The following is a 13,177-nucleotide window of genomic DNA, read 5'->3' on the forward strand; positions in this document are numbered from 1 at the left end:
CAAACCATTCCTGAACAATGTGTGCAGTGTGGAAAGGCACATTATTTTGCTGAAAGATGGCCACTGCCATCAGGGAATACCACTGCCACGAAGGGGTGTACCTGGTCTGCAACGATGTTTAGGTAGGTGACACAGGTCAAATTAACGTCCACATGAGTGGCCAGAACAAGGGTTTCCCAGCAGAACATTGCCCGGAGCATCACACTTCCTCCACTGGCTTGTCATCTTCCCACAGTGCATAAATGAAGCTTAACATTGTCTTTGTGTTTGTTTTTGAGTTACCACAGTATGCAATAGACTGGCATGTCTTAAGGTCAATATTAGTTAATAAATGGCAAAAAAGAAACAGCTTTCTCTAGAAACTCGTCCGTCAGTCATTGTTTTGAGGAATGAAGGCTATACAATGCTTGAAATTGCAGAAAAACTGAAGATTTCATACAAAGGTGTACACTACAGTCTTCAAAGATAAAGGACAACTGGCTCTAACAAGGACAGAAAGAGATGTGGAAGACCAGATGTACAACTAAACAAGAGGATAAATACATCAGAGTCTCTAGTTTGAGAAATAAGACGCCTCACATTTCCTCCGCTGACAGCTTCATTGAATTCTACCCGCTCAACACCAGTTTCATGTACAACAGTAAAGAGAAGACTCAGGAGGACTTATGGGAAGAATTGCAAAGAAAAAGCCACTTTTGAAACAGAAAAACAAAAAGAAAATGTTCAAGTGAGCAAAGAAACACAGACATTGGACAACAGATAATTGGAAAAGAGTGTTATGGATCTTAACCCCATTGAGCTTTTGTGGGATCAGCTAGACTGTAAGGTGTGTGAGAAGTGCCCGACAAGACAAACACATCTATGAGAAGTGCTACAGGACGTGTGGGGTGAAAGGTCACCTGAGTATCTGGACAAACTGACAGCTAGAATGTCAAAGATCTGCAAAGCTGTCATTGCTGCACATGGAGGATTTTTGATGAGAACCCTTTGAAGTAGTTTAAAAAGTTTTGGAAAAAAAAAATATTATTTCAAATTTAAATAGTAATTTTTCAAGTTATTAATGTCCTGACTATACATTGTGATCAGTTGAATGCCACTTTGGTTAATAAAAGTAAAAAAATTTCCCCTCCTTAATAGCAAAATCTCTACATTATTCCAAACTTTTGGCTGTCAGTCTATATATATATATATATATATATATATTCTTGTTGCACTCTAATCTGTCTTGGATACTACTATCCTGATGCCAGTGAAACTTTGTAATGCATCACTTTTTGTTCCGCTGTCTCCTTAATATGCATCACTTATGATGTGTTATTCCTCTTTTGTAAGTCGCTTTGGATAAAAGAGTGGTGGTGGCGTAGTGGGCTGAAGCATATAACTGGTAATCAGAAGGTTGCTGGTTCGAACCCTACAGTCACCACCATTGTGTCCTTGAGCAAGGCACTTAACTCCAAGTTGCTCTGGGGTTATTGTCCCTGTAATAAGGGCTCTGTAAGTCGCTTTGGATAAAAGCATCTGCCAAATGAATAAATGTAAAAATTACACATTTGAAATTAATTCCAAAGTGTAATGAATAAATCAAAATATTTATTATATTTTAGTTAAGATTACTCAATTAAATTTGAATTAATTTTGCTATGATATTGAAATGCTTTATTCTTATAATTATTTCTTTGAATAAAGTAGCCTATCTAGCATCAACAGAAAACAAAATGCATTTATTACTTGTGTAATATGCAAAGTCTGGCTAATAACATTTATTTTGTCAACACTGTTAGCCATCAAAAACAGAATCTTTAGATTTATTTGTTCTAAATAATTAGCTGCACTCCGATATATATCTATCCCACACTGTGTGAATATATGTTATTTGAGATAGAAGTGTTGGACTGAGGGTGGCTAACATGCTAAAGCTAGCAGCAACACATAGTTTGTGCTTAAAATGCCAAATGTTTCCATGTAATAAAATTATTTTAATGTTCCATTTGAGATGAAACTACACAAAAAAAAAATTCACTTTATTGCTTTTGTGCACATTTGAACATAACACAAAGAATACTGAAATAATGTTTTATTTTTTCAAATACAGCCTAAAACAGTGATTCATTATCAAGATCACGATCTAAGTTAACCATTGAGGGTGAACAGTAAATTGCATCTCATTGAAAACAATATAACGATCAGGAACTTCTATTAATTCAGTTGCAAAGTTTGCCTGGTGAATAGCTTAAAATCTTCAAAGACTTTGAAACTCTTCAAACTCTTCTTCAAATGTACATTGTCACGCTGAGCTGAGTCTCAACACAACGGTTTGCCATGCCTCATGTTCTGAGCACACTTTCGGCCCAGACTGGCACCCTCCATCAGCAGGTCAGCCAGCCGGTCCAGACCGATGCATATGGTGAGAGGGGCGATGAGACCGTACAGCCCCCCCAATACAATACTCAAGGGCCAGGCGAGAACCAGCAGAATCACCAGCCAGATGATGGCCCACAAACATGAGCCACACGACATTCTCAGCTACAGGATGAAAGTTAAACAGGAGGTTTAATGTTTCATGACAAAAATATAAATGCATAGTCAGAACATTCCTTGAGGACATTCATAAATCTCAGCATGGGAAACAGTATAGTTTCAGTGATAACAGCAATAGATAATGGGGAGTGGGGTAAAATAAGCCAGAGGTTAATTGAACAAGTAAACTGAACACTTTTTGTCATCAAAAAAAAAAAAAAGAATTTTGTATTGTCGTTGTTTCTAATAAGGAAAAGCCAACATTGTTTCACCACATACATTCAAATAATATTCTGAAAATTATATCTTCCTAAAATGGTTTATGTATATTTGTAAAAATAAATAAAAAATAATATATAGCAAAAGAAGACTTTAAAATGGTAAGATTTTAGTTAAATGGAGACACCCTGAAATATCTGCCTTCTCCTTGACAAGAGGAAAATTTAAGTTTGTTTGCAATTTAGCACCATGACTATTTTCATAGTGGAAACCAGGTTAAAACACAATAAAAGGTATAGTGAGAGAAAACATATAGGCTTTTAAAATCTTAATTTAATAAGCACTATAAATCTGGTATAACTTTGTTATAACATAACATTTTCAAAACTGTCAGGAGAAATTTAAAAAGTGGCAAATCTTCCATAAATCACACTTCCTTGATAGTAGGCTAAAGCCATTCCGAGAACGAAATTCCGATTTGGTTTGAGTATACATCCTACAATTATGTTAGCATGTGGACTAAATACAAACATCAGTAGTCACGTGACAATTTCAAGAACGTGCTATTTGAATAAAGACACAACACAACACAACACACGTGATTAGCGTATTTGACGCAACAACTGTTGTTTCCTGTTGCTGGTTGAAATCACACGACGAGTCTCACAAAGATGGAAAGCCCAACTATTCATGACTATTCACAATAAGCAATAGCCTACTATAAGTTGAAATACATGTCATAGAAAAACGCCTATTTTGTCGAAAAGCTGCATTAAAAGTTTAAATGATTAAAATAAGTATTGACCAAACCCCCTAACAGTCAACTTATTTTTATTTTGATTAAAGAACACAACGCAAACTTACTGGAAGTGTCTTCCTGGGTTGCGTAAAGTCTTCTTCCTTTCCGTAGTTTGAAAGCTTTCTATAAATGTTTCCTGAACGTTAGTTTCTGTTAATTGATGCCAGAGACCCAAACGCAGCTTTAGATCTCCAGCAGCAACTGTCAGCTGAAGTGGGAGAGCTGGTGAAGGACTTGTCTTCCTGCTTTGTGAGAAAGTCTTTCACAAATTACACAATAAACACATTCATGTGATATACCGGCATAAGGTATGTGCTTAAGTTCACAGTATTAAGAGAATGTCTTATGAAACACTGACAAACCTCGAGACTAACAAATACAACAAGAAAAAAAAACACTTACAAAACTAAAGAGCTCTGACAAACACGGCACTCATTTTCACATACAAATGAGCTCTTCAGTGTTGCCAAAGGTTCACCGCAAACTGACCACATATTTATATATAAATAACTATTTTTGGAAGGGAAGATATTGAAATAGCTGTTCATTCCGTTTGTCCCAGATTACAAAACACTAACATATGCCTCAATGTTTGTGCGTGAGTGAGAAATGTTAGATTTCATCTAACTGATCGAAACTTGGTTTAAATATTTTCCTTTCACAATTGAAAATGAAAAAAATACAAAAATAAATGAATAATCACATTTCACTTTAGTGTAACAGCTGTGATTTATTGTCCATTGTTGCCACAGGTTTGCACAACTAAGTAGTGGCAGAACAGTTGCCAGAAGTGGCAGTTATTTGCCAAGGGTTTAATACAGAACTGTTTACCAGCAGTAGCAAATTTTTTCCACAGAACTGTTTGCCAGTAGCAGCAGATATTTGTCAAAGGTTCTCTGCAGAATTGTTTCATAGTAGTGGCAGATATTTGCTAAAGGTTTACCGCAGAACTGTTTGCCAGTAGTGGCAAAAGGTTCGCCATATCACATTTTTTCCCAGTAGTGGCTAATATTTGCGAAAGGTTTGCAGCAGAACTGTTAGCCAGTAGTGGCAGATATTTGCCAAAGAACAGTTTGCCAGTAGTGGCTAATATTTGCCAAAGGTTTGCCGCAGAACTGTTAGCCAGTAGTGGCAGATATTTGCCAAACATTTGCCAGTTGTGGAAGATATTTGCCAAAGGTTTGCCGCAGAACTGTTTGTCAGTAGTGGCAGATATTTGCCAAAAAACGTTTTTCCAGTAGTGGCAGATATATGCCAAAGTTTTGCCACTGAACTGTTTGCCACTAGTGGCTAATATTTGCCAAAGGTTTGCCGCAGAACTGTTTGTCAGTAGTGGCAGATATTTGCCAAAGGTTTGCCAAAAAAACGTTTTACCAGTAGTGGCAGATATATGCCAAAGTTTTGCCACTGAACTGTTTGCTACTAGTGGCAGATATTTGCTAAAGAACTGTTTGCCACTAGTGGCTAATATTTGCCAAAGGTTTGCAGCAGAACTGCTAGCCAGTAGTGGAAGATATTGGCCAAAGGTTTGCCATATAACCTTTTTCCAGTAGTGGCAGATATTTGCAAAAGATTCGCCACAGAACTGTTTACTAGGAACCAGCTTGTGCTGCAAATAAACAGTTATTTTACAAAACCTAGAGTTCTGGCAAACATGCAGCAACTTTGCTACTCGTTATTTTCACATGTATAGGAGCTTTGCGCAAAACTCTTAATTCAGAGCACAACACCTCTGGCAATAGATTTGTGGCAATGAGTGTCAAATTTGTGGCATGAACAGAACTTTGTATTTTTGTGAGGATTTTTGCAAAGGAAATTCTAAAAAATTAAAACAATAAAAAGTGCCGCTGTAGTTCAGAAAATGAATGCACAACCTCAAGACTGATTTTATTTTATTACAAAATGTCATTCTCTTACAAAAGGTAAATTAACATTCCAAAGCCCTATATTTTAATAATCTAAAAACACAAGTAAACAAATACATTTGGGGAATGAGACGCGAGGGCAGACGGACTTTCTAGGGTTCATCCTCATCGCTGTCCCCGCTGTCACTGTCTCTGCCCGGATGTTCAGGCATTTTAGCGTGCTCTTCAGTCTCCTCCTCCTCATCACCGCGGTCCTGCTTCTTCTTCTCACCCTCCTCTTCCCCAGCACCAGCCGTCTGCTCACTCTGACTCGGAGTCTCAGTACCCCCATCATCAGCCTCCATGGGCTCCTCAGCCTCCTGCACCTGACGAGGGGGATTCAGGAGGTGCTGCTGCAAACAGAAAAACAGTACGATGATGTCATGGATCAATGAGTACAGTGACCCCAAAAAGGTATTTGAACATTAAGATAACACTTAATAATGAGCCCATACACAATCCTTTAGTTTTAAACATTTCCCACCAAACATCTACTCCGTTTACTTACATAAAACAAGACTTATACTACACATAGATAACACATTTTGGCATTATATTCATGCTCCCCTAGCTGAGCCTGGTTTCTCCCAACGTATTTTCTCCAATAACTAACATCTTATGGAGTTTTGTGTTCCTAGCTGCAGTCGCCTTAGGTTTGCTCACTGGGGGCCTAAATACAAATAATATTTAAGGAGTTATTTTCAATTGTTTTATTAATTTAAACCACACACTTTAGGCATCACTGCCATCACATTTATTTAAAAGCAAGCTAATTTCCAAGTACAGTATTTCCATCAAGTTTATGATAAAGTTGAAAATGAAGACATTTTAGTGGAACAAAAATGAAATAAGATGCACAACACTGCATCACCATATGTTATTGTGTGAGAGCAGTGGTCCGCACAAGCTGTGTGGGTCAATAGTGCAGCTTAATCTAAACCTTTGATGTTTTAATCTGGTGTGATGGGGATGAAAGTGAACTCAAAATGGACCCTGTATACTGTTAAAGGATTAGTTCACCCAAAATTAAAACATTTTCATGATTTACTCACTTCAGCCATCCCAGATGTGTGTGACTTTCCTTCAGCAGAAATGAAGATTTTTATAAGCACATTTCAGCTCTGTTTGTCCATACAATGAATGTGAATGGGTGCCGTGAAGCTGCTGGCAGTTTGATGGCCAAAAGTCATATTTAGGCATAATAAAAGTAATCCACATGACTCCAGTTGATCAACTAATGTCTTCTGAAGCAAATCCATAGGTTTGTGTAAAAAATGAAACTAACTTATTTTTGGGATTTTCTCTCCTTTTCTCCCCAATTTGGAATGCCCAATGCACTCCAAGTCCTCGTGGTGGTGTATTGACTCGCCTCAATCCGGGTGGCGGAGGGCGAATCTCAGTAGCCTCCACATCTGAGACAGTCAATCCACGCATCTTGTCACGTGGCTTGTTGTGCGTGTTACCGTGGAGACATAGCGTGTGTGGAGGCTTCATGCTATTCTCCGCAGCATCCACACACAACTCACCACACGCCCCACCGAGAACGAAACCACATTATAGTGACCACAAAGAGAAGTCTTGACTGCTTCGTGCTATAAGTGCAGAAGTCGGAAGGATGTGCTTTGTATGAAACAGAGGAATGAACGCCACGCAATAGTTAAGGTCATTTCAAACAGAAATAAAAAGTGGGCGGAAGCAACAATTTAAAGTTAAAAACATTGTAATTATCTTTTTTTTTTACACAAACTATCAATTTACTTCAGAAGACATTAACTGACCAACTGGAGTCGTGTGGATTAATTTAATGCTGCCTAAATATGACTTCTGGACCATCAAACAGCCAGAAGCCTCATGGCACCCGTTCACTTTCATTGTATGGACAAACAGAGCTGAAATGTGCTTATAAAAATCTTCATTTCTGTTCTGCTGGAGGAGGAAAAACACACATATCTGGGATGGCTTAGAGGTGTCAATCATGAGAATTATAATTTTTGGGTGAACTAATCCATTAATTCATAATCCTGGTCTTCGTATGAAGGATTTACCCGTTTCATATTATTCCAAAATAAAAATATGTTTGGTCTTCTGCGCAGTTGGCAATCAAGTAACACTGAAGCACTTAAAGGGTTTATTATACAATTTCTCCGTTTGTAGATGTCCAACCACAAAATGGCCTACTTGTAACTGAAAATACATTGTGTAGGGTGTATGAAAGATGCATGTTCACAATAGATCATCCAGTGATGGCTAGACTAAATAAGATTTGTCCTTTAATAATGATTTGGGTCGAATTTAATGGAAAAGTATGCGAGTTGCACTCTGTGGCTCCGTGAGCATTGTGCAGTGTGTGCGTAACTTTTGTAGAAAATAAATAATTTTAGAACGTGCCATGTCCTGACATGCCAGACACATCCAGTGTGCAACCCCTTTTAATTGACCCTGCTGCTCACACTTTACCAAAGTTGTGTTGAGAAATATGTCAGTAGAGACAAAGACTATTGTGCAACGAGCAGCCCTATTTATAGTATATCTGAAAAAAATCACCGGGAAAATCTTCTGATTATTGATGCGTGAAAAAGGCATTGATCCAAAGCCTAGTATTTATGTGTGTGTGTACGTGTGTGTTTATGGATGGGTGGGTAGGTGTATGTGGGTCAAGTTTTGTCTGAAACACACACAAACATTTGTTCCCCCATTCATTTCCATTGTTTTTATATTGAGCAAATAATGTATGTATGCATGCGTGTTGGTTTGCATGCGTGTGCTTTGAGTGGGTGTTCCCATCATGGTCGATATATCAAACTGATTTTGGTTTCTATTGTTCTAGGCTCTGGTGTCATTTTGACAGTTTTCAGGCATATTTCAGCTTTATCTTTATATGAACTGGGTCAACTTGTCCCGTAACACCTTAAAATGAAACCTGAAACATCAGAAATATCTCTCAATAGATGGGATTTAAGGCACACTCACTTGTCTGTACTGCTGTGTATTCTGAATCATGTGCATGTACATGTTATACACCAGATTAGCCATCTCTGGCATGTCCTTAACCACCTGATCAGGCTGGGTGGAACGCTGCTCCGTCTACATGACAGAAACACAAAGAGAGAGAGAGAGAGAGAGAGAGAGAGAGAGAGAGAGAGAGCGAGAGAGGCATGTATCAGCACATTTTTCCAGGAAACAAATTTTGCCATTTAGTTACAAGGCTGAAATTTAAAACGATGTTCTGACCTGTCAATATATTTTTTTCTGATAGATGGAGAAAAGGAGAGAAATAAATTACTGATATAACGGTGTTTGTCAAATAAAATCAAGAAACAGATGTATTCCACTTCTTAATACTGTTGTTATAAACCTAGAAGGGAGCGGAGAAACAAAAATTAAAAATTTGCATACCAAAGCGGTATGACTTATTCCATGGAAATAAATGAGATGTTAGGCAGAATGTTTACGCTGCTACAAAAATGACATTAAAGTGCCATGAAAAATCAAAGCAATCCATCTATAACTTTAATCAATAACTTGCTATATTCCGCTTGCTATTTTCTGAAGTCATAATATCTCTGTGTGAGGAACAGACCGAAATAGTTCCATTTGGCTGTAACTCACAAATGTCAACTGCACTTTAGCGTACTCAAACCAACGGCGTCAAAATCACTCCATGATGCGCACAAACCAATAATGTTTGGCATCACTAGGCCTGTCGTTATTATTAAATAATTGTCTATCACGGTAATTTGTTCCAACCATGGTTATTTGAGATAACCGCAATTATCGCACACTTTAAATTCCAATCACATTTACACAAAGGCGTGTTTGAGCGTCACATTCCATTGAACTCCGACCATCTAACTGAACCGGTTTCACTCTAATGGCACGCCCAAGATGAAGTTGACCAAAAAGAGAGACAGATATTTTAAGTACTTTGAAATTTTTTAAATGTCATTCAGAAGTTTATAAAGCCTTAAAAGGAAATCATATAGAAATTAAATATGTTTATGAAGCACACAAACACCTATGACAAAAGCATGACAATTTGCATGAAAAGGAATCCTCATAATTGTGAAAGTCCTAAAACAGACAATTAATCATCATAATTGCAATTATTTGTTTGACGATTAATCGCCAGCCAAATTTCATAATTGTGACGGCCCAATGCATCACTGCCATCAAACCTGTTACGATGTGTCAGGCTTTGCGATCGATGACTTTTCACGCATCGATAATCGGAAGATATCCCAGATGATAATCGAGATATCTAGATTAGTTTTTTTCAGATATAAATAGGGCTGCTCGTTCTCTTCAGACATATTTCTCAGCACAACTTTAATAGTGAGAGTGGCAGGGGAAATCAAAGTGGCCGAACACCGGACGCATTTGGTGGATGACACTGAAATTCAAAACAATTATTTATTTTCTACAAAAGGTACGCACACACCGCCACCGCTCAGCGTCAACATTCAGAAGTGCTACGGAGCGCAATTTTTGGAACTTGAAAAATCGGTTTAAAATGATGTACAATCACCTAGTCAAATCTATGGTCCAGAAAAGGCGGTTTTATTCTACGTGGGACGGATTACCTTGTCATGGTGGCAGCAATACCAAGACCACATAACCAGATGAATACTACTCACTTGTATCACTTATATTTCTGCTGCTATTATTAAACACTTTCACTTTAAAATATTTGTAAATGCTGCTAAAAGGGCATTTCTCTAACCAGGGTTCAAACAGAAATCACTGAATGTGTCAGAATGACAGCAGTACTCACAGAGGTGTAGCACTCATGCGGTCTGATGTGCAGCTGCAGGGGTCGAGCGGTCAGCTGGTTAAAGGCCGGTGTAAGCTCGAAGCAGTTCTGGAAAAGGGACACTCGTGCAAATATATAGAGCCCGAGTCTCGAACGGGACATCGCCACAACCAGACGCCGCACATCTCTACAAACACAGTGGCATGAACAGAGCAGGAAGAGGTAAAGAAAAAGACAGAAAAGATAAGAGGAAGTGGGGAAAGAGAAGACAAATCAGTTACTTCCCAGTTTCAATCACCAGACATTTGACTATCAGCATAAAGATGCTTTTCTGCACACTTAAACAGGAAGAGACTGACATTTTTTACATTTACATGATATTGTTTCAGCAATAATATCCGTGGATTAAAGTTGTAATAACAACGATAATTTATGAAAATAATTATAATTACAGATGTTACTGAGAGGAGTGAGTGTATTATGTAAATAGGAGCGCTCACCTCAAGTGTCCCACAGCTTTAGTACGGACAAGAGAGAGGATGATGTAATCATTCTGTTGACCCTGGAACCTGTCTACTGTCGTCACCTGCAAGACATCAGGCAGTTATAAAAGTAGGCCGTTGCTGAAAAGAAATCACATTTTTGAAAAGCACCCTGTCCAGACATTTACAGTGGAAGTCAGAAGTTTACATACACTTAGTTTTAAGTCATTAAAACACATTTTTAACCACTCCACAGATTTAATATTAGCAAACTATAGTTTTGGCAAGTCATTTAGGAAATCTACTTTGTGCATGGCACGATTAAGTTTTCCAACAATTGTTTATAGACAGATTGTTTCACTTTTAATTGACTATATCACAATTCCAGCGGATCAGATGTTTACATACATTAAGTTAACTGTGCCTTTAAGCAACTTGGAAAATTCCAGAAAATTATGTCAAGCCTTTAGGTTTAAATTAATTAATTAGCTTCCGATAGGCTAATTGGCATCAATTGGAGGTGTACCTGTGAATGTATTTTAAGGCCTACACTCAAACTCAGTGCCTCTTTGCTTGACATCATGGGAAAATCAAAAGAAATCAGCCAAGACCTCAAAAACAATTGTGGACGTCCATAAGTCTGTTTCATCCTTGGGAGCAATTTCCAAATGCCTGAAGGTACCATGTTCATCTATACAAACAATAGTACACAAGAATAAACACCATGGGACCATGCAGCCATCATACCGCTCAGGAAGGAGACTCATTCTGTCTCCTAGAGATGAACGTAGTTTGGTGTGAAAAGTGCAAATCAATCCCAGAACAACAGCAAAGGACCTTGTGAAGATAGTGGAGGAAACGGGTAGACAAGTATCTATATCCACAGTAAAAGAAGTCCTATATCGACATAACCTAAAAGGCTGCTCTGCCAGGAAGAAGCTACTGCTCCAAAACCACCATAAAAAAGCCAGACTACAGTTTGCAAGTGTACATGGGGACAAAGACATTACTTTTTGGAGAAATGTACTCTGGTCTGAAGAAACAAAAATGTAACCGTTTGGCCATAATGATCATTATGTTTGGAGGAAAAAGGGTGAGGCTTGCAAGCCAAAGATCACCATCTAAACCGTGAAGCATGGGGGTGGCAGCATCATGTTGTGGGGGTGCTTTAATGCAGGAGGGACTGGTGCACTTCACAAAATAGATGGAATCATGAAAATTATGTGGATATTGAAGAAACATCTCAAGACATCAGCCAGGAAGTTCCAAATTGACAATGACCCCAAGCATACCTCCAAAGTTGTGTCAAAATGGATTAAGGACAACAAAGTCAAGGTATTGGAGTGGTCATCACAAAGCCCTGACCTCAATCCGATAAAAGATTTGTGGGCAGAACTGAAAGAGAGTGTGAGCAAGGAGGCCTACAAACCTGACTCAGTTACACCAGTTCTGTCTGGAGGAACGGGCCAAAATTCCAGCAACTTATCGTGAGAAGCTTCTGGAAGGCTACCCAAAATGTTTGACCCAAGTGAAACAATTTAAAGTGATGCTACCAAATACTAACAAAGTGTATGTAAACTTGGGACACAGACCCACTGGGAACGTGATGAAAGAAATAAAAGCTGAAATAAATCATTCTCTCTACTATTATTGTGACATTTCACATTCTTGTTTTCTATGATTAAATGTCAGGAATTGTGAAAAACTGAATTTATGTAAACTTCTGACTTCAACTGTATATACTACCATGATGTATACTTAAAACCCTTCTTTACAAATGCACTTTTTAATCTAAGAATGATGGAATAATCTGTTAATTTTCTGAGCAGCTAGTCGACTAGTTAAAAATGAGTAGTCATGCAAGCCCTAATAGCAGGTAGTGTGATGTCATAATGTACACATAAGATAGTCATAATTCTGCTCTTCCTTGGATTCAGCTACTGGAACACTGCCTCTCAGCAGATGGTTTTCAATGAGAAATTTATTAGCGGGTCTCAAGGAGTGTGGAAACATGCTCTCTTCCCGTTTCACACATGATGTGCATACTAAAAAGAGAGTGGCCCATTTCTGCAGTGAAATGTTAAATGCTAATAAGGGACTGGACTGTCCCCATCCAGATCATCCAGTTAACGCCTGCAAAGCCATTTACATACAAATGAGTGTCTGATCTCACACCCCTTTCTACAACATTTCAGTCTTATTCAGATGTTGTCTTCAGGATAAGACCACCATCGTTTTACCATCGAGTTTGCATTATTGCATTTTCAGTCATACAGGTTTGAATCAACATTTTTATCTTAAGGTAAACTATTTCTTTGGTTTTCTAAAGTAGATCATGAAAAATGGTTTTCATTATTTCTCCTGGTGCTGATGAGGTTATTTTGTGCAGTGATAATGGCTGCAGTCATCTGTAGTCTATTTAAAGGAATAGTATTTGGTTGAACTCACAGCTGACAGAAGCCGCTCAGGGTTAAATTTGCTTTGCTTTAAGTATTCTGACATTATG

At 38.1% G+C, this 13,177-nt stretch overlaps 1 protein-coding gene across 1 annotated transcript in view; it reads right to left on the reverse strand.

The window, feature by feature from the left end:
• Positions 1–4,268: 4,268 nt before the first annotated feature.
• aqr (aquarius intron-binding spliceosomal factor) overlaps positions 4,269–13,177 on the reverse strand; it is a 79,198-nt gene continuing 70,289 nt past the window's right edge. The window contains exons 32-35 of the mRNA XM_052146200.1: positions 10,690–10,775; positions 10,211–10,376; positions 8,410–8,523; positions 4,269–5,792 (exon numbers count right to left, since the gene is read on the reverse strand). Of these exons, the coding sequence (XP_052002160.1) occupies positions 5,553–5,792; positions 8,410–8,523; positions 10,211–10,376; positions 10,690–10,775 (606 nt within the window). The 3' untranslated portion in view covers positions 4,269–5,552. The remainder of the gene's footprint in view (positions 5,793–8,409; positions 8,524–10,210; positions 10,377–10,689; positions 10,776–13,177) is intronic.

This window comes from Xyrauchen texanus, chromosome 16 (assembly GCF_025860055.1).
Source record: "Xyrauchen texanus isolate HMW12.3.18 chromosome 16, RBS_HiC_50CHRs, whole genome shotgun sequence".
NCBI lineage: Eukaryota > Metazoa > Chordata > Actinopteri > Cypriniformes > Catostomidae > Xyrauchen > Xyrauchen texanus.